Source organism: Heliangelus exortis, chromosome 22 (genome assembly GCF_036169615.1).
Source record: "Heliangelus exortis chromosome 22, bHelExo1.hap1, whole genome shotgun sequence".
Taxonomy (NCBI): Eukaryota; Metazoa; Chordata; class Aves; order Apodiformes; family Trochilidae; genus Heliangelus; species Heliangelus exortis.
Window position 1 is genome coordinate 10,128,552 of NC_092443.1, and position 21,586 is coordinate 10,150,137.

Sequence of the window (21,586 nt, forward strand, 5' to 3'; positions counted from 1 at the left end):
CTTGGTGTGATGCTGAGCCTGCTGGCTGTGGGCAGTGCAGGGGGGTGGCCTCTGAGCCATTCTGATGGGATGGAGCTCTGTGGCCACAGGGCTGTCCCAGCTGGAGCTCTCAGATCCCTGCTGACACCCAGACTCTGCTCCTTTGCATCCATCCCCACAGGTTCAGGCAGCCCAGGCACAGGGATAAACTGGTTCTGGGTTAAGGCACAGGAGGCGTTTACTGGAATTACTGTGGCAAGAAATTTCAGTACAAATGTTCAGGAGAGATTTTAGCAATCACTCAGCTGCCTGCCTGCTGATAGGAAATGCTTTCAGGATTTACTATTGCTGATCCCAACCCTGTTGCTGAACTTGGGAATCTTGGCAGGAAGGTTCCCAATGTCTGAGATCCTTAAACATGTGAAGTTCCAAGTCCTTCAGCAGTGCCTGGGCACAGGGTTATGTTTGGGCTCACGGAATCAAAGTTGGGCAGATTTTCCTAATAAATGTCCAGCATCAGCCTGGCAGCAAACCACAGCTGAGATGCTAAGAATTAAGGTTAAGCTTTTTTGTTTTTTTTTTAAGATAGGAATCAAAGATTACAAGCAAAACATTTTACCTTGGGATTGGATCTGGAGCAGATCTGGAAATGCTTCTGAACCTGGAGCATTGGGCACCTGATAGGGATTTTTTCAGACCTGGTGTGAAGTGTACAAACACTTTCAGCACTTTGTGTTGCCTCAAGAGAAACTCATGCCAACAACAAGGCCAAGTGCCGGGTCCTGCACTTTGGCCACAACAACCCCATGCAGCGCTACAGGCTGGGGACAGAGTGGCTGGAGAGCAGCCAGGCAGAAAGGGACCTGGGAGTCTGCATTAACAAGAAACTGAACATGAGCCAGCAGTGTGCCCAGGTGGCCAAGAAGGCCAATGGCATCCTGGCCTGTATCAGAAACAGCGTCACCAGCAGGTCCAGGGAGGTGATTCTTCCCCTGTACTCAGCGCTGGTGAGGCCACACCTCGAGTACTGTGTCCAGTTCTGGGCCCCTCAGTTTAAGAAGGATGTAGAGGTCCTGGAACAGGTCCAAAGGAGGGCAACCAGGCTGGTGAAGGGACTCGAGCACAGGCCCTATGGGGAGAGGCTGAGAGAGCTGGGGCTGTTCAGCCTGAAGAAGAGGAGGCTCAGGGGAGACCTCATTGCTGTCTACAACTCCCTGAAAGGAGGATGTAGCGAGGTGGGAGCTGGACTCTTTTCACAGATGACCTCCAACAAGACAAGAGGACACAGTCTTAAGTTGTGCCAGGGGAGGTTTAGATTAGATATTAGAAAGAATTTCTTCACGGAGAGGGTGATTAGGCTATGGAATGGACTGCCCGGTGAGGTGGTAGATTCTCCGTCCCTGGAGACATTTAAAAAAAGACTGGATGTGGCACTCAGTGCCATGGTCTAGCAACTGCTCCGGTGGGTCAAGGGTTGGACTAGATGATCTCTGAGGTCCCTTCCAACCCAGCTAATTCTATGATTCTATGATTCTATGCCTTTGGACTGTCTCAGGTTCTTGCAAGCAGGAATGACACATAACTTGCCCTGAAATTTTCAGTCATTTAAAAACCCCAGTCTAGAGCAGGAGGGAGGCTCTTCCAAGGAGCCATAATAGGCAAAAACCTGGAAGTATTTTAGGAAGTGGTTGCTGTGTCCCCAACTTGAGCTGAAGCAGTGGCCTTGGTATCTCCTCTCCAGGTACCACACTACGTTCAGACCAGCACCCACCCCAGAGATCCAGGCCCGACTCAGGCAGAACCCAAGAGACCAAGAAGAAAACGTGGAGAAGCGTGTGGAAGCCTATTACAGGAATGTCAAGGAACTGGAGGGTTTTTATGAAGATGCCTTTTATGTCAACGCTGACCAAGACCCTCACATTGTCTTTGAGTTTATAGAAAGCTGTATCATTAAGCCCATTCCATTAAAAAAAGTTACGAGTTTATAATTAATAAGGAAGAGTTCTGAAATGTTTCATTTTCAACTTTTCTCTGTAATGTTTGCAGTCTGGTCAGTGCAGTGGCACAAGTGAAGAGGAAATCAGCCAAGCTGTGTTAAATGTAAAGCTCACCAAGGCAGAGTGAAGTACTCAGAGTCAGGAATTGTGCTTTAAGGGAAATTTTTTCAGCTTTTGTTTTTGTGATCCAAGGTATGAAACACTGTGAGCAGGGAAGTTCCTGTTTAATTCTACTCTCTTACTGATTCTGTGGTTCAGTGTGTAGTAGCTTTGTCTTAACCATGTAATACCCAGGAAGCCAATTTGGGGCATTAAAGCTATTAATTAGTTGTGGTTGTGTCTTAATTCCACTGCTTTTCACCAAAACTCCCCAGCCATACCCACCCACCTCACTGGCACACTCTGCTGCAAGCAAACACAAAACCAAACAGGAAAATGAAGCTGCAGCTCTGCAGTGCTCTTTCTGCAAAGGGAACTGCAGTGGTTTGAGGGTGCAGAGGATTTTTACTCCCTTGTTAAGTTCTGCCAAAGGACTCTGCAGCTGCACCATCCATCCCCATCCCCATCCCCATCCCCATCCCCATCCCCCTGGTCTGCAGCCCAACCCCAGATCCAGGTGCAAAGGCTCTGAACAGCTGGGAAAGATTCCCAGAGAAAAAAAGATACCCAAAGCAACTGGCAGCAGGCTCATCACTTTCAGAATGCAATTAAGGACATAAGGAGCTGTGGTTACTTGACTGCCTTGGGAAGGCTCCCAGCCAGGCCCTGCCCTGGCTGAGCTCTGGCTGCAGCAAATGCTCAGGTAAGCTTCTATTTACTGGTAAATCCTTGATGAAAAGTGCAGATGTCTGTTAGCAAGCTCAGACGGGGGCTATGGGAATACAGATCCTTAGTGCTTCTGAGAAAGGGGTGGGATGTGATTTTGAGGAGCACTGAGTTTGATGCCTCCCTCTCCCTTTATTTTCCCTTTGTCTGTGAGTGTGAATTCCCCTTTGCCAAGGGGTGGGGGGGAAGCTTCTGCTTTCACCTGCAACCCACCAGGTCTGGGCAGCTATAGGAGGAGGCCTTTCAGAGAGGCCTCCAGGAGCCTTTTGGGTTTAGGGGACTTCTCTGATCCTGTTGCTGTAAATAGTTTGTGTGTTTTTGCTGGTGTGTGTCTATGTGCAGTGCTGGCCATGCCAAATCTCCTAACACCTGTAAATTCAGGTTGGAAGACCTTGGCTGTCCAGATAGCAATGGGGATATTGTATTATTCTGGGAAACTTTAAGGTCAGAATATTCAGTACCTTTGGGGAGTTTAGTGAATGGGAATTGGGCTTTAAAAATATCAAAATATATAGATTTCAAATGTAAGCCAAATAATTCTCTGGTACCAGCAACACAAACTAAGTCCTCTGCTGCTCTGGGGCTGAGAATTTCTAGCTCTTGGGATCAGGCTGAGGCAGAGGCTGCTGCCACAGCCCAGGGCCCAACAACCAACCCTTGTGCAGAGCTGGGCAGGGGTGTTTATAACAGCCCTACCTGGTACAAATGTGCTGTTTGGTAACCTGCTTGGGCAGCTGTTTTTTATGCTATTGCTATAAAGATATGCTGTAGCATTCATGCATAATTGGAAGCCCTCCTATTAATAATACATGGGAAGCTCATCTTGCTAATATCACCTTCATCTGAGTGCTCCTACTAAATATTTTGATGGATGAAATGGATAGAGAGGGCATTTAAATACTGTTTGTACTTCAGCTTGGGTACAAAAGGGACAGTGCATCTTTAATTAGACAGGTACATCTGCTTAATTAATTTAGCTGTAAAGCCCTTTTTTCTCTTCATTCTTTCATCTATATGCGGGTGCTATATTAGTTCTGCTCTGCTGGTTCCATGGAAGCTGAGGAGAAGAGCTGCTCTCATTGAGATGCACGTGGCATGGCTGGGATGGAGTCTCAGGTCAATGGTCATCCCCCAAGGGCTTGCAGCAGGCCTGAAGTGCAGAACGTAAGGGTTAGCAGAACATGCTAATACTCATGTACAACTCTCCCTCAGAAACAACTAAAACAATTGACATTCATTTAATTACTGTAAATGAAACAGCCCCTGCATCACTTTGCATAGTAAAGCATGTTAATACCAAAAAGGTTCAGTGGGTGGAAATGAAGAACTGGGCTTTTATAATTGGAATGCAACACTTGAAAACCAATTTGGTGACTGCACTTGATTTTATTAGCATCTTATTCTGGCAAAACAAATGTTAAAGCAATGAGAAAAACAAGGTAAAGAAGAGGTGGTAAGAACACAGCAGGGACCAGATGTTATTTATTGTTGAGCTTGCCCAGCCCTGAAATGGACATCTTTCATCACTCTGCTTTCCAAAGACACTTTGCAGAGAGGACTGCTTGGAGGCTGTGCCAGACCCTATTTATTATGCTGTTAATTATGTCGTGCAGCAACAAGATGAGCTGAGCTTGTCCAACTGCTCCACAAACTTTCATGCCCACCTGCTCCAAGTAATGGATCCTCCAGGGCACTGTGCTGGAAGGATGCTTGAACACCCCCAGGCAGGAGACCCAATCCTCCAGCACCAGCTCTGCTGGGACCCCTTGGAGCTTTTGAAAGATTTCCCCTGCTTCTTCCTCTGGTTTCTCACCTTTCCCTGTGAGGTTTGGCTGCTGATGCCAGCACAGAAAACTTCCACAGAGCTGGTTTTGTATGGATGAAATAATGTCCCTCCCAGGAATTCAGTCCCTTAAAACACAGACATTAGGAAACAAATATTTTATTTATTTAGAGTAAAAAAGGAGCAGGGTTACAATGCTGCTGTGACAGTATACAAAACACTGTCCAGCTTTGCTTCACATATACAAAATATGCTATTCACACAGCACCAATAATCACAGCAACTTTGCCAAGCCCTCCCAGGAACTGTCTCAAAGGAAGAATCCAGAAACTACAGATTAAAATTCCACTTGGTTTTTTTGTTCAGCCTGGTGGCTGCATGTTCAGCAACCCTTGCTCCCCAGAACAGAACTAAAGTAGCACCAAGAGCTGGACGAGGTTGGTGGAGCAGTTAAATGAAACTCCTGAAGAGTTTTGTTTGGGTGGCTCTTGGGTGCTCAGGAAAGGGATGAAGCAGTAGAGTTGGGTTATGGGTGGACTCAATGATCTCAAAGGCCTTTTCCAACCAGAAACTCTGTGATTCACCCACAGCTGCTCCATGGTAAGGCCTTGGAGGAGCAGGGATGGGCTCTCTTCCTCTATTTCTCCAAGCTGGGATCTGGAGGTGGCAGCTGAGACTCAGCAGCTGTGGCTGCAGGGCTGCCCACTGCTTGACAAAGTGTCAGGCAGGGAGGGCTCTGCATTTGAGAACCTGAACTTGTACAAACAAGTCTCCTGTAAATGTTAGTTTAGGGCATAACAGCACAAATGTGATTTGTTAGCCTTTAACTAGGACTATAAATGTTTGCATTCAGTTCTTTTATGTCAAGAAACCCTTAATGAGGACAGAAGAAGTGGTGTTTTGCTGCCTGTAATCTCTGATGATGCATTAGCCTGTGGAAAAGCTGGTGAATTTAAGAAAATATGTAAACATATTGCCTGTATGTATGTGCTTGCAACCATATTTCCTTGCTAGAAATATCCAATAGGATTCAAAGGATGAGGGGACATAAAGGGAATGGTGATTGCATGATGAAGTCCCCACCAACCCCCAGCTGAATGAAGGTAAAAGGCAGTGCTAAGTTCTCTGTCACCACTTCCAGAGCAGGAGGTGCAGTTCTGAGACCCATGGCAGAATCATCATGACCCCAAAACTTCACCTTACCTCCAAAAATGGCCCTGAGAAGCTCTACAGTCCAGAGCTGCTTTCCTAGTCCATAGAATTCAGAAGAGCCTGGATTTCTTCAGTGGAAGAGGGATAAACTCTTGTTATTAGCACAGCAACAAACCTGCAGTGCCATCAGAAGGGATTTATCAAGGACACTGACACCTTAGCTCTGGGACACACAGCACAGCATCTCTGGCTACAATTCCCAAGAGCAAGTACAATTCTTTAAAAACAAAACAAATAAAAGCAGCAGTGCATCAAAACCAGCTCGGTCTCTTTTGGAGTGTTATTCTGCCTCTGGGGATGGGGCATCACCAGCAGCCAGTGTTTCCCACCCAGTGGGGAGGCAGCTGAGGAGAAACTTCACCCACGCACTGGTTTGAGATATTTTGCAAAACTCAGAGCACAAACCAGGGTGCTGTTAGAGTGCTCCCATGGGAATGGGACTGACCTCTACGTTACCAAGCCATGAGTCCAAGACAGGGAGTTTTCCTGAGGAATTCTCAGCTGCTCACTGAAAACCTCTTGCAGAAAAACCCTGCAAGAGGTTAAATCAAATGTTAAATGCTCATGGCCTGAGGTGTGCTGTATTCAAGCCTACTCGCGCTAAAAATACTCTCTTAGAGACCAGTGATAGTTTAAAAAAGAAAAAAAAAAGGTATTGTGATTTATTTTTTTACCTGTTGTGAATTGCTCTGTGCTTAAGGATCTGGACTGGCTGACATCACTGACTTTAAAACTTCATTCTCCCAGCAGCCATAAATCAGGTTAATTAAACTGGCAACGGTATACTGAGTATCTACTGCCTTGAAAGACAAGGAAAATAAACATTAATGTGATGTTCATGTGAGGTATTACATGTCTAAGGCATTAAGAACTCAATCCAGGGAAATCCAAGGCAACTGCTGGAAGTGATCACCAGTCATCTAACAGGTGATCTGGGTCAAATGTGTGACATGATCCACCCTGACTTCACATTGCAGCAGATCAGGATATTATTATGGCTCCTAAACCAGTGTCAAGGAAATGTTCTTTCAATTTTTTAAAAAACTTTTGACACAGAGTTCTGGGGAGCTCTCTGACACTTTCCATAGTCAGGAGAATTTCTGGAACCCTTACTGCTTAACCGGACAAGGATTTGCAGCTTCCATGGTTTTATTACCCATGTAAATTAACTGTTCAACCTGCATAAGGAACTGGTGTTCTGCTCCCCCCACAGCCCATCCCCACTGGGAACAAGATAAATGCTGCCCAGGGACAGCACCTGGCCCCAAACTCCACACACCTTGGGTATTGAGGTCACTCCTTGGTTTACTGGGTGCTATCATGAGCTACATTTTCTCTTGTTGCAGACACACTGAAGTAATTTCAATTTTCAATGCACAGCAATAAAAAACTAAACATTTCTTTAATACAATTACGGTATCACTTCCAAGGATATTTACAAACAAGGCTAATTATTTTACAGATGAATGTGCTTCTGCTGTTCTAGGCTACCATATTGATATTATTCTCAGTCAAAGCACAATCATGATTAATGCATGAAACACCGAATAGTTAAGGACAGCTGTTTTTTTGGGGGTTTTTTTCATGTTATCTGAAAAAAATTTGCTCCTCCTAAAGGTGAAGGAACATTAAGAAAATCTGCATAGTATTGAGACAAGGGAACTTGAGCACCAATCCACACATGCACTGGTGGAGACTGATACTGCCAGGACAACTGCTTGATTTCTGCAATAGCTGTCAAGGACTCCACACACAATTAGCAGTGGCAGAAACCACAAACAGGGCAAACACAGCTGAGTGTCCAGACCACCAAAGAATGTAAATACATTAACTTTGGATTATTTGACAACGTGGATTTAAGTTAAGAAAACAAACTGTACCAAATAACCATACACATTTGGGAGGTATTACTCCTCTAACACTGCATAGGAAGTTGAGGATTCTCCTGCTCGCCCTAGGAAACAGATGCCAAGGAGAGAAAGATGTGGGGGTTTTCTGACAGGACAATCAGAACACAGAATAAGTTTCTGGGAGCAGACATGCTACATCACTGGGGGTATTTATCAGTCTCTTGATGAGGAACTCAGGCTCACACAAGAAGAGCCCCACCGGACTCTGTGACCACCTGTGGAAACCTTCCCTAAAAAACTTTAGCCACGGTGCTGTTTGGGTTTTTGGTTTTACTGCATTATAAAGAAAAGAGAAACTGTAAGCTGGCAGTGATTACTGTGTTTCAAACTATTGTAGAACTCTTGTCTTGTATGAGGGTGACTCTCAATTCAATGGAAAATAAGGAAAATTAGTAATGTTTTTGGTGACTGGAAGAGATGATTTCTATTGGTAGAGGGTTAAGTGAAACAAAAGGCATAGACATTGGCCAAAGCAAGGAAGTGGTCAGAACTTAGTTCAGAATAAGGGGGCCAAAAGACTTGAGAGCATTGGAAATTGTTTATATATTAGTGTTTTAACTAATTGCTATTTGTTTAATAATTATTACATTTAAAAATCATTCTTACTGATATTTGAACCAGGCAGCCAATATCACCTTCTGACTGCTGTAACAGAGAAGAGGCAGTTATTCCCCTAGGCTGAGTTTAACACAACAGTTTCTTTCATGTGGCAAATGCTTCACTCTGCAAGAAATTGGAACCACAAATTCTTTTGATAGCTTAATATTCTGCAGCAAGTGCCAGTGCTTGTTAAAGAGCAACCAGGAGCACTACAAGCTGAAGCCTTCTCTCCCCACCAAGGCCATTCAGAGGCAGCTCCACTGTTCCCATCCCAGCTTTTGGGAAACCACAGAGTTGTGGGGCAGAGTTCACACAACCTGCTTAAGACTTCAGTTCCTCTGCAGCAAAAGGAAATGTGTCCTGCTGCTGATGGGGTGCTTTTCCAAATGGCTTTAGAAACTTGTTTTTCCAGGTGTACTCCTGTTTCTGGAGCCAAGAACAGGCTCTGGACTTAAGGAGTTTCCAGAACTTCTGATGTTCTGTTTTCAGAGCCATGGACAATGTCTTCCCCTTCCAGTGAAGTCTGAATTCCTGTGCTCTGTGTCCTCTGAGACCAAAGGGAGCTTATGCAGTAGAGAAAACACTTTGAACCTTTACACAGCTTTTCTCTAGAACACAGGAGAATCACAGAACGTGCAAGGTCCTTGCAACAACCTCTTGATCCATTCAGGATCTGCAAATAAAAAAGAAGTATTTTAAAGCTGGAGGCAGAGTTGAACACAGGAATGACACCTGAGAGGGACCAACTAAAGAGTGATCCTGAAACAGTTTGCATGTATTCACTGTGGAAGATTAACAGAGTTCAGAGGAATCCAACTCCATTTCTGTCCTGAAATTTCAAGTAATGCCAGTTTAAATCCCAGTCAGTAGGGAACAAAATTAAGGTCAATCAGTCCACACTATGTCATCACATACAGGGAAAAATTTTAAAGGATCACCATGCCACAAATGTGGTGTTCTCTTTTTCTCAACTGAAATGAGATCCTTTGTGTAATGCAGTCCTTGGTTCCTGTTTCTTTCTCACTCTGCAGTGTAAGGAAATTAAGTTTACAGCCTCTCTCTACAGAGGTTTAAGTTCTGCAGTTAATCCTTAGTGCTGACTGGAACACCTACATATTCTGGGGAAAGGAAAGGTATCACCTACATTTTAGGAAAAACTGTGGGAATATTTCATGAATTTTTTAAGTGGATCAATTGGGAAGAAATCAATTTTCTTGCACAGCTTGTCCTTGTTCAAACTCTGAAAATACAAAGCCAAACGGCTGACACAGCCTGTGTTACTCTCTCTGTATGAGGTTTACCTCATTTACCAATTTACCTCTACTTAGGGCAGGTTTAGGACCCAAGCCAGCAAGGTACCAATTGTTCCTTCACCTGTGCTGGGTCAATACAGCTTGCACTGAAATAGAAGGTCAAAGACCCCTCAGGTGGAGGGGGGATTGGAAGTGGATGCTAATATAATTAATTTGAATACAACCTAATTGTTGTAGCACTCCAGCACAGGCTGTGTTTACCTGGCTCTCATTAAATCTATCAATTAACTTCTGCAGTCATTATTTTGTAATTAATCTATACCACTAATTTATGGACAAAACCAGGACACCATGAAATGCACACTGGCACATCACATGATAGCTGCCTAAAAGAGACAAGTCAGTGAAACCAGTTCAAGTCATTTTGCAGATAAAACTGAAGAATACCTAAATGTGCCCCTTTTGGCCACAGGAAGTTTACCTTCTGGGGTTGGGTGCCTTGCAATGCTGTCGTGAAGCAAACACCTCCTGTACACCAAGCTCTGACAGGACTGGTAGGTTAGAAAGCACCTGTGAAAGGACAACTAGTTTTAGCAAGAGGCTTGGGGGGTTCTTGTTTTAATATACAGTAGAAGAGGTGTAAAGCTTGAAGGTTACAGCACTGGGGAAGGACCATGATGTCTTTTAAGGCAATGACTATTTAGCCAAAGCAGTAGATAATATGTCAGGCAAAGGTTTTTCTTTGTGACAGGCTGCTTGCACAAGGGACAATCACCATGTACCAAATACATCTACGTTGGAAAATTTCCTTTTCTAGATAGTCCAGAACTTGTCTGGACACATAACAGCCAGGAAAACCTGCAGCTGACTGCAGCATGGATTACATGCTTCATGACTTTTTACTACAACACTATAGAGTGTTTCAGGTTACCTATTTAAGTATGTTTAAATTATCCAGAGAAGGGCAAAAACTCTTTTGAAGAGCCAGTTACCTGAGCCAGATGTGTCCATTGGAGCAGACTGCCTGCCTGCGGTCAGTGAATGGCAGGATCTCCTTACACAAACTGCAGTGTTCTGGAAATGTCTGTTTGTTCATTTTCTTTAAGATATGCCCAATCAGCACCTGGGGATACAGAGCAGTCAGTGGTGTTTACAGCAAGAGAGCTGCCTACTGAAAGGTGGGAACATCTCAGGATATTGGGATTTCAGAATACTTCACTGAATTCAAAGAAATAAAAGCAGGAAATGGAATACATTGGTAAGTATTGATTTGTTGTCACTGCCATCTCCTAAAGATTTCTGCCCTACAGTAAAGGGACAAGGAACTTAAAAGCAGGTGTTATGTGAAGCTCCTATCAGATTTACAAAGCAGAAATTGGTACCATGTTACTTGATGCCACTGACCATTACAGCAACACTTCCATGGTCTCATGGCTATCACAACAGATGTGCTAAAAAAACATATTCTGTTCAGAATACACTTGGATGCATGTCTTGAGCAGTCATCTTAGAGTGTACATGTTTATCACAGAATATTTATGGGATCAAATTTGTCTTGGACATTTCAGTAGATGTAAATCACATCCTCAGGACCTTTATAATGTGACAGCAAACAGAACAGGTAAATTAGACTTTGGCAGTTAGCTTCTGATCTCTGCAAAAAAAGCAACTTGCTTACAGAATAAGAAAAGCAACCTCTTACACCTCCAATTCATAATCATTGGGTGCTAAAACCCCACAGCAGTTCTGCCAGAATGCTTTCTAGTGAGTTACTGATGGCCAAACTGGGGCCTCCTTACTTGTAAGTCCAGCAGAGAGAACACCATGCTACCCCTGTCATGGGAATGTGCTTCCTTCCTCTGCCCTTCTGGATGTAATGTAAAGGTTGATTTTTAATTCTTTATTTAGAGTTCAAGTGATTTAAGGACCTGGGTACTGAAAAGAACTGTTCTCTGCTCACACAGAGGTACAGAAGACACCTGAGATTCTTGTCATCAAGAGTTAAGAGCCAGGAGGCTGATGGCAGAGTGTTCCCAGTGAAGCTTCCTTGGTCTGACTTCCGTATTCAGACAACTTCACTGCATTTACTCATCATTTATTTCCTGCCACAGACCCTTACTCTACACATTACAATAGTCAGGACACTGTCCTGGCAGTTCTGCTTTTATTTTGGTAGGGAGTATTGCAGGTTTGGGAAGAGCTCCAGTCATGGCCAACCTTTCAGTTATCCTTGTTGATGGCAGTGCAATAAATGCAAGCATGCCTGAGGGTTCAGGCCATGCATGTCCAAGAGGCAGTCTGGTTAATTCAAAGTCCTCAATGTTCTGAATCCCTGGATTTAACTCCTAAACCAAAATGACTTTCTGAACCTCTAACTCATCTTTCTGCTGAAGGCTCACAGAGTGATGGCAAGGCCTGATGTACACACTCATTATAAACACTAATATTGCAGCTCAAAATTGGAATTGCTGATGTAACTGAGAAAATACCTTCTGAATTTAGCTTTGTGGAGATGATAGACTGGATAAGCTTAGCCATGAAAACAAACACCCCTCAGGATCAGTGCATGCTCTAAACCCACCAACAGCAGTGAAATACCCATGGTCCTCTCCTTTGTCCTGCAAAAACTCTGGCATGCTCAGTCTTTATTGCACCTGATCCAAATTCCAAGATCTGCATTTACATTCCCTCCTACTCAGTAATTTCAAGGAGGGTCAATGTAAGCTGTATGCTCTGTGACAGCTGACTGGGGCAAGGAGGACACAATTACATTTCTCTTTCTCACCCCAAAGTTGTATTTTCATTTAAGGATATGGAGGGGGGAGACAGAAGTAACTTGTAACACCAAATCCCCAGAGCATAGAGGTGCACTTACTCGTGCTGTTCTGTCCTCATAGCCATCATCGGACATTAAGAAGTCACAGACTCCTCTGGTGGGAATACTGGTGTTCTCTGTGATCCATGTGTGCAGATAAACTTCTCCCAACACCCGCTTCATGTGTTCTCGTGTCAAGTGCATCTCTACTGCCTCAATCTGTGCCTGTATTTCAAGAAGCTTTTCTTCCATTGGCTCACGGCCTCCTACGTCACTTGACTGAGGAAGGGAATCGTCTGCAGTGTCATCTATGTCCATACCTTTGCCTGTGTCACACAGGCTCTGCTTCCTGGCTTGTTTAGAAGTTCCTTCCTCTTGATCATCCTCAGTGCTGCCCATCCCGGGGGAATCGGATATCAAGATTTTTGCATCCTCGTGTGAAGGTCTCCACATGACCTCTGAGGGAGCTTTCTGCATCGACTGGTACAAAATCCTCAGGAGAAACAGCTTAAACCTCCAGAAGTAAGTAGAACCACAGCTCTCAATCTTTTTATCCAGTGCTTCCTGTAAGAATTGAGGAATATGCTTATCCTTCAAAATTTTCCAGCGCACAAGATCAGTCAAGTCCACTTGCCGGAAAAGGTTCTGGACAGAAGATTCCAAGAGCTGGGCAGCTGCCTCCTCAAAAGTCTTAAGGGTTACAAACTGAACTTGGTAGTTTTTGTTAACGGGGTGCAGCCCGTTAGTCATGCCCTCTGTGGTGATAACTGCCAGGTAGGCCCCGCAAGGGCTGACAGCTATTCCATGAGTCCTGACAGAGCCAAACACTTCTGAGAGCTTAAGGAGCTGGTGCTCAAACTTTAAAGCAATGTCTGTGAATATAGGAATGAGCTGCCTTACCTTTCCATCACTGGAGCACGTGTACACCGTGCCATTCTGCTTGTCTGCGGTCATGGAGACGATGGGCAAAGAATGGAGCCCTGTCACGTGGGAATTATGGACATTCAGACCTGCCTTGGATATCAACAGGAGACACCAAAACACGTAAGGTCCTCGTGCAGCCACCACTAAGCTACAACTACATTTCTGGTAGGGGTGGTAAAGAGGAATACATTTGATACTATGCACTGGCAACTGGTCCATTTCTTGCCATAAGACTACAGGTTGTCTCAGGGTAAAGTAGCCTTTGACAGCTTTTAGATTGACAGGAAGGATCTTAACTGGTCCAAAAGCACTCCCTACAATGAGTCCGCTCATCTTTCGGTTGTTATGTTCGTATTCCCACCAAGACAACACACTTGGGGAATTTATTCCAGACTCTATGGTATTGCAAGAAGTAATTGATTCCTTACCCAGAAACGGAAGCTGAAACTGCCACACTGCAATGTGACCGTTTTCAAAGAGCACTGCTAGGAGCACGCTGCCCACATCCCAGCACTCGTTGTTGTGTTTCACCTGCTGGGTGGTGCAGATTCCCGACCACTCCATGCGCACGGGGGTCTGCATGCTGTGCCGGCGCTGGAACTCCGGGAAGTCCCCGAGCTCCCCCCGGGGAGCGTCCCCTTTACAAAGTTTGTAATTGGCTTCGTACAACCGCTCCCCGTAGGTGTCTGTCAGGTCCACCAGCTGCACCCACTGCAGCCTGTTGAGGTTGGCGTGGATGGTCAGGCGGTTGTCCAAGGTCAGAGCTGCCAGCAGGCACCTCCCGTTGGCATCACAGCCCAGGGGGGACCAGCTGGAATACTTGAATCCTCGCAGAGGTGGCAGTGACTTCCCCTCGGGATTGAACACCCGATCTAGCATAAAAGTCTGGCTGACTGTTGGATCCCCCGAACTCGCAAACTTCTCCCTACATTCTGCTACCTCCTTTTTCGGACCGACCTAGGAGAGAACAAAAAGAGCTTTTAAAACAAAACTGTAGAAATTTTTTTTTTCCTTTTAAGAAGACTTTCCTGGAACTGATCCCCACTTGAAATACGACATCCCCTATGGAAACCTACACTGGAATGCTCCAATGGTCGATTAGCATCACTCTTAAAGACTTAATGGTTGCTGCTGGCCTGAACTTGTCTACATTGGACTCTGAGCTGAATCTAAAGAGCCTGGGTGGTTTTTATTGTTTGGGGTTTTTTGCTGTTGTTTTTGTTCTCGAGTGTATACTTAAAAGTACCTGGCATACCATTCAAACTCTAAAGCTCTCAGTATTTCAACTCCAGTTATTCCATATTTTCAGCATTGTTCTGGAACCATAAAATCAGATCTGCAACAACAGAATTATTACTAAGACATGCACCCAAACTTCTTGTTACCCCTCTTTTAAGATGCTCCCCTGAGCCCCAAGCAGTCCCTACTGCAACAACCTTCCAGCTGAAGGTGTCAAACCAGGACAGGTTTCTACTTAAAATTTTACTGAACTAATTGCCACCAATGAAGCTCGAATGATCCTCAGAAAATCTGCAGCACTTCAGACCCCCTTGCAAGCCACGGGATCACGCTGCACCCTGACAGCACTGGGCTAGAGATGATTTTTCTCCCCCGTGCTCTCATCAGTCCCCGCAGCGCTGCAGGGAGCGGGAGCAGCCCCGGGGAAGGGAGGAGGAGGAGGAGGAGGAGGAGGCCCCGGGGGCTCCGCCACATCCCGGGGGGACCCAGCGGAGCAGCCCCGGGGGGAGCAGTGCGGGACCCCTCACCTTGAGGAGACAAGCGGCGGCGGGTGCGGGCACGGCGGTGCGGTGGATAACCATCTCCTGCCCGCCGCTGTGCACATCGCTGAGCTGCTCCAGGACGGCGATGCTGCGGGCCGTGCTCACCGACACCCGGTGATCCTCCGACCAGGCCAGCGGTTCCAACCCGCTCACCCCGTGCTGCAGCCGCACCGCCGGCTCCCGCTTCGCTGCCGTCAGCCTGAACCCGGCACTCGGCGCCGCCGTCGCCGCCTCCTCCTCCACCAGCGACTCGAGCCCCAGCGGCGGCTCCTCCTCCCCCGCCGACAGCGCGGGGCTGCCCCCGCCATCCGCCGCCATCTTACCGCCGCCTCACCTCCCGCTCCTCCCCGCATACGCATGCGCTGCCGCCGCCGAAGCCCCCGCCGCCCGGCATGGGGCTGCCCCGACGCCGCCTGTGCCGCTCCGCGGGTAGGACGGGCCCAGCCGAGCCCCGCCGAACCGAGCCCCCCGAACCCCCGCAGTGAGGTGGCTGCGGTCCGTGGCGCGCTGCCAGCGGGTGGATGTTCCCTTTGGAGTTCACCGACCGCCTTCTCGCCGCCTTCCCGGGCCGGGTGTGACCCCAGAGGCGGCCCCGGGGCCCTGCGGGAGGCGGCGGGAGGATGGCGGCGGGCGGGACGCTGCTGCTCAATCTCGGGCCGGGGCCGCGGGGTCGCGGAGCTTCCAGAGGGGTACGTGTGGCCGGGGGGATGCGGGAACCGGGTGCGGGCTGCAGGCCGGGCTCTGGCCCTGAGCGGGCCGGGGCAAGGGGGGGACCGGCGGGTGCTGTCCCGGGGAGCCGCGGGGAGGGGTTAAGTGTCTAAAAAGTTATTAAAATGGAGCCTTCGGCTTATTCCTTCCGAGAGGAGGGGATGGTTCCGGCTCGGCGGGGGGATTTGGGTACAGAGCGGGTCCGAGCTTCTCTGGGGGTTTGAATGGGGCACTGGGCTGGCTCGGCACTCCCTGGCCGAGTGGTTTCTGGTTTAATTTGTAGCTGAGTGAGGCTCCGAGAGGCCTCTGCCTCACTTCGAGATGCTCTGAAATGCTGCCGGGGGTGGGGGTCTGCTGAGAGTAAACTGGTGATGGTGGGAGTGCTGGGAGCTGCAGGAATAGGGGCTTCCCAATCCTAAATAAGAACAAGAATTAAGTTAAGGAGCCGTTTTCGATGTTAAGGGTATTGTTAGAATCGTTCTGGGTTGTTTCAGTTATTCTTAATTTTTAAATAGTACTTAAAATACCTTGGGGAAGTCTGTGGGAGTTAATGCAGTGTTTGCCTGGACTCCCCCTGGTTATATTGGGTCCCCACAACCATAATTTTTCTGATAGTGAATGCTGGAATGGCATGAGGTTGGGGTTTTGGTTGACTGCCAGGAAAGTGAAGAAAAAAGTAATAGAGCTTGAAAACAGTGTGGTTCACAGGAGGGCAAAGAAAATCAGTGTGCATCGGGAGTAGGGAGGAGAGCTAAAAAAGAGGGGCAAGATTGTGCTGGCGTTTCACACTTCTCAGGAGTTTCACAATCCTGTCAGGGAGAACAAGTTCATTGAAAAAAGGCTGGGGAACATGAGAGTGCTTTGGGAACAAAAGGAGTTTAATTTAATTTTCTTCTTTACTGTGTCTGGAGGGATATGAAGAAAGCAAAAGGTTTTCTTAAGATGGTTTGAAAATTCGTTCAATAAGCTGATTGCAGCAAGAAAAAATACAGAGCTCAGACATGCTGAACGTTGGGAGAAACATAAGTTATAGTGAAGTATGGGCCATCCCTCCTGCCCACAGGAAGAAGGAAGCCTGTGGGGGTGGTTTTAATGTAGTCATGAGATTTACAGAGCTTTTGAGAGAGTTGTTTTTTTTTAACAGTATTCTGCTGAGTTACTGGAGAGACTCTATGAAATCCTTTATTGATGAGCACTATATATGAATTTAGATTTCTCTATTTCAGTCGTGTTCAGAGGTCTCAGGTCATGGTGGTAAATCTGGTAGGGTAGGAACTGTGTAGCTGCAAAACTCAGGCTTAGTTTCTTTAGTCATGGGGCAGAGGATTCCAAAAATCAGGGATCTGCTTGTGTGCTGATGTTTATGTTCAGCATGATCCTGTGTTTTTAATTCCAAGTCATTAATTATTCCTTGCTGTCTGGTTTGTTTGGTTAAAACAGGCTAACACTCTGAAACGAAAGCTCCAGTCACCATCTGGAAACCCTCCTTTGAAACGTAAACATAAGCCAGCAATAAACAACTTCAAGAAATGTTCTACAGAAGCTGACAGCAGGGAGAAGGGAAGTTCATCACAGAAATCTCCTCCTAAGAAGCCATTGACTGACAAGCAAAATGAAAGCCAGAAAACCAAACCTTTCATTAAGACATCCAGCCTGTTTAGAAATAACCCTGATATCCCCAAAATTCACAGGTATTTTGGACAAATGGGAGGCAAAAAACTTTCAGTGCCTTGAAATTCACTGTCTTGAATCTTTGCCCTTCTTTGGGCAAATGAGTGGCTGGGAACACATAGTTTAATTACTGTTTAAATAGAATGATATTATTCAGTTCTTAACCACACCATGTTCTTTGCTTTGTTTGTGTCCCCCAACTCAGGAAAGCAGTGCAGCAGGTGCAAGAAAATGTTTTCACTACAGATTCTTTTAGCCAGTTGGACCTCCATCCACACCTGGTGAGTGTCAGGAAGGGTGTGTGCCTCAAAACGTTCTTTTCTGGGTGGGAAGCAGGTTAAAGACCTGAGAGATGCACCTTTATTCATAGTGACTTGGACAGACTTGCCAACGCTTTGCCTGATCTTGGTGTAGTCTTTTAGCTGGCCAGTGTTTTGACTTGTCTTCAAACACACTGTCAGAGTGCCCTTCACTGTTTGCAGTTGTAGTACTAAAAAATCACAGAAAAATATTTTAGAGGGCAGTGTTTTAACAAATCACACATTTCATGATGTGCCAACAGTGGTGTGAGTCTGATATGAACTAACAAGTTTTTTGAGGACATGGGAACTTTTACATCCAGTTGCCCTGGACTAGTAACACAGAGAATAAACATCAGTTTCATGGTTTTTTGCTCTATTTACTACAAAAAGAAACTAAAGGAAGAGCTTGACAGTGCAGCCTATTTACTGCTTTGTATTGTCTCTCTCTAGATCTCCACAATAAACAACGTCCTAAAGATGAGTAGCATGACTAGGTAAGCAAATCTATGTGAAGACCTTGCCCCTTAAGGCCAATAATCCATAATTGTGTCATTATATGTAATTGGGTTGTGAAGACCACAGTACCTGTGAAGCTGCCTTTGCCATAGAGTTTGTTGCTTTCAAAATCTGGGGTGAGTAATAACTTTAATTTACACAGCATGTGGATTGTCACAGCTGAAGGTGGAACCTTGGAGTCCTGCCTTCTGATTTCATACATGTATCATAAAATTCTTATGTCTGATGCCTATCCAGTGACTTTCCTTGGAAGTCACCTCCACTGAGCCAGCTTGACAGCAGAGGTGAATATGTAGAATTTGGAGTAAACGGTATGTCACTGGATGTTAAAAAACTTCCAGGATTCATTCCTGTGTTGTACTCATACTTCCTAACCCCTTTTGTTTGTCACACAGTGTTCAGAAGCAAACAATTCCTGTGCTCCTGCAAGGCAAAGATGCTCTAGTGAGATCTCAGACTGGTTCAGGTCAGTGTTTAATTGTCCATCTCCTTCCCTAGGATTTATTAAACTGGATCCTGGATCCAGGAGGCCATTAGAGCTAAACAGCTCATCCTCTTTCTTTACAAACCTATGTGCTTGTCTGAATGTCTGATTTCCTTGGATGAGTGGGGATTTTTCTTTAGACCTCTCTTAGTTGGATACCACTTTTTTTAGTTTAACCCTTTGGTGAATTGCCTGTCAGTCTTCCGTTCTGGAAACTTTCTGCTTAATTAAAACTTTTCCAGACCTTATTACCTCAGTTTAAGAATGGTAGGGTGAGTGGTACTTTAATTTGGTAAATTGCTGTAACTGCCACTTGTTTTCTTTCTTCTGATGGAAAGTCTTCCAATTTTCTCTCATTTTAAAAAGGTAAAACTCTGGCCTATGGGATTCCACTTGTACAGTCTTTGCAAGGAATGGAATCCAAAATACAGGTAGGTGCCACAGAATTAAAAATATTTACTTTTTATATTGATTGATATAAATAAAATCCAGCTCTCACCTTGTAGTCATCACTGTCTGTTCTTGAAAGGTTAGGCAGTCTCTTTTCCCCTTTATTTGTTTATGTGGTTTATGTGATCTTCCTGTGCTGCTGAGACACAGATTATCATCTGTGATACACAAGAACAGTGTTATGCATTCCCCAATACAGCAAATAAATAGTCTAAATTGTTAAGTTTGGAGAAGACAGAGTGCAGAAAAGGTAATTGTCTGGAAGCTTGGAGAACTGAAAACAAAAGTTACTGCTGTGTCTTCAGGAGAGATAAGTTTCTAGTCTTTGACATTGACTGAGATCTGACAATTGCTCTCAGTATGGATCATCTGGTTGATCAGAATATGCTGCTGCAGATCTGCCATCTGTGCATTTTCTGAGAGAGATATCATCCTGACTTTCCTTATGGGCTAAAAAATTCCCAGCCCACCCTGTATTGTTACTTTCTGCAGCTGCTACCTACAGTTTGTTTCTGTGCATCAAACGTGAGATGATGCACGTGAGATGATTTTTGCATCTCAGAAATACAAGAGTGAAACAATTTGGGAGTGGAATGTTGGGTGTGACAGTGAGCAGGTTTCCAAGCACAGGGAAGCAAAGGTAATGCAGTACTAATATTTGAAAGACTGTTGATTTATTATTTTTTTTAAGATGGCAGGGGGAGGCTCCCCAAACTTGTGTAGAAACTTGTGCCAAAGCCCTACAGATTCACTTTGTTAGGACTTGGAAGGGCTGTGTGTGTCAGTGCTATGTTCCTCTTAGTGGAGCTCTTGTCTTCTCTGTTTGCAGCGCAGTGATGGGCCCTATGCACTTGTATTGGTTCCAACAAGAGAGGTAAATCATCTTTTTTCTTTCTGGTCTGTCTGAATCTGTGTTTAAGCACTGATTCCTTAGTGTGTCGATGTGGGTCCACAAGGGACTATATTAGGAAATGTTGTCTGACCTTTTTTTCAGTTCTTGTCCTTAGAGTGTTTGCCCTCTGGATGCATGTTATCATTTTTGTTCAGTGCCATACCAAAAAAAGAAAGTAGGAATCTCTTTAAGTTTTCCTCATGCAGTGGCAAATAATTAAGACTGGAGAAACTGTATAGCACAGTGTGTGAAAGGGAGAAGTTTTCCTGGCTCACCCAGGGGGCAACAGGTAAAACCACTGAAATCAGCTTTGCAAATGTGTAGGTTTATACAAACGTTTCACTTTTAAAGCCTTTTTTTTCAAATCCATAAGTGAATACTGAAGATGAGGCTTCCAATAGTCAGTTTCTCCACTGAACTCTCTCCTGTTTGATTTACATTATTTGCAATTGCAAAGGCAGTTTCAGAGGAGAGTATCAACTTTTGGTTTTTGTATGTCAAATGATAATAACTTCCATGTGGAGAATTGATTGCAGATACCTAGTTTGGGGCACAATGTTTTATGCAACCTGCAGTGCAATATCTCAGCTCAGTTGTGTGGAAGGAGACTGCTCTGAAGCTATTTAAATTTTTACAGCAGCAAACTTACTGCCTCTCTAGGATGCTGTATGAATACTAAGCATGTAGGAAACTAAGCTTGTTTAAAGGGCTGCCATTGAGAGTGTTTAGCAAGATAATTTGTCATTGCAGTTGGTATTACTTTGTCACGAAAGTGGTGGCCTTTCTTGAGGTCTTGGCAAATAGTAGTACACAGCATGTGTAGTCAGAGCATTTCTTACAGTTCTGCTCCCATATCCAAGCCCTGCTCACATACTCATTCCATGGATGAGTCAGGATGACACCACTACCTTTCCTGGTTGGCTTCATTGCCACAGGAGAAAAGGCTGTCAGACAGCACAGGGAACCCAACAGGTAAATGCTTCCTCCTGACCAGACATCTGGGGTTGCAACCTCTGTACATATCATCTCTTTTGCTGACTGGGAAACAGCAAGATAGAAAGATCCAGTGGTATGATCAGTCCATGGGTCAGGTGAGGGAATAATGTGGTCTGTCCTGCCTGCCTCTGGGCTGCCTTTTCTTCTCATAGTTTTTGTTATCCAAAAATTGTGCTGTTTCCCTTGTACTCTTCCAGTGAATCAAAAACTTTTCTGGCTTCAGCTTATTTTCTCCTGGGGCATTCTCAGAAGTCATCAGAAGTCTGTCTTGTCCTGAGAACTGTCTTGTGGAGTTGAACCAGTAGAGGTGTTTTTGAACAGGTCCAGATATGATTAAAAAACGGATTATGCAAGATAATAAAATAATACACACCTTGTAATATAAAAATAAAGGCTGTCTTTAGTATTCTGATAATACACATAATTAGATTATGTTACATTTTGAACCAAAGGGACTTGTAGTCTATTTTTGTAGTTCAGGGACTTTT

General features: G+C 45.2%; 3 protein-coding genes across 14 annotated transcripts in view; 2 read left to right on the top strand and 1 right to left on the bottom strand.

The window, feature by feature from the left end:
* The window catches only part of AK8 (adenylate kinase 8), a 63,465-nt gene extending 61,156 nt beyond the window's left edge, over window positions 1-2,309 (top strand). For all 5 annotated transcript variants that reach the window (XM_071766417.1, XM_071766420.1, XM_071766421.1 and 2 more), the window contains one exon: window positions 1,721-2,309. In XM_071766417.1, coding sequence (XP_071622518.1) covers window positions 1,721-1,967 — 247 coding nt within the window. In that variant the 3' untranslated portion in view covers window positions 1,968-2,309. The remainder of the gene's footprint in view (window positions 1-1,720) is intronic.
* A 5,916-nt stretch (window positions 2,310-8,225) lies between these two features.
* On the bottom strand, window positions 8,226-15,441 carry GTF3C4 (general transcription factor IIIC subunit 4). Of its 5 annotated transcripts, XM_071766507.1 has the most exons (7): window positions 15,065-15,440; window positions 13,727-14,255; window positions 13,275-13,384; window positions 12,435-12,938; window positions 10,552-10,682; window positions 10,041-10,129; window positions 8,453-8,979 (listed from the first exon to the last, which is right to left on the bottom strand). In XM_071766507.1, exons 1-7 carry the CDS (start codon window positions 15,395-15,397, stop codon window positions 8,915-8,917), a joined length of 1,761 nt encoding a protein of 586 aa, XP_071622608.1. In that variant the 5' UTR covers window positions 15,398-15,440; the 3' UTR covers window positions 8,453-8,914. The 5 variants fall into 5 exon arrangements, 4 of the variants coding, with proteins under 4 accessions (XP_071622604.1, XP_071622608.1, XP_071622605.1 ...); XM_071766504.1 differs by having other exon boundaries at window positions 13,275-14,255; XM_071766505.1 differs by having other exon boundaries at window positions 8,779-8,979; window positions 12,435-13,384.
* DDX31 (DEAD-box helicase 31) overlaps window positions 15,440-21,586 on the top strand; it is a 47,766-nt gene continuing 41,619 nt past the window's right edge. The window contains exons 1-7 of one of the 4 annotated variants that reach the window (XM_071766508.1): window positions 15,440-15,768; window positions 17,228-17,478; window positions 17,664-17,739; window positions 18,211-18,254; window positions 18,672-18,742; window positions 19,127-19,191; window positions 20,040-20,084. In XM_071766508.1, coding sequence (XP_071622609.1) covers window positions 15,700-15,768; window positions 17,228-17,478; window positions 17,664-17,739; window positions 18,211-18,254; window positions 18,672-18,742; window positions 19,127-19,191; window positions 20,040-20,084 — 621 coding nt within the window. In that variant the 5' untranslated portion in view covers window positions 15,440-15,699. Of the gene's footprint in view, window positions 15,769-17,227; window positions 17,479-17,663; window positions 17,740-18,209; window positions 18,255-18,667; window positions 18,743-19,126; window positions 19,192-20,039; window positions 20,085-20,962; window positions 21,075-21,586 lie in introns of those variants that run through there. The other 3 variants (XM_071766509.1, XM_071766510.1, XM_071766511.1) reach the window with 3 other exon arrangements.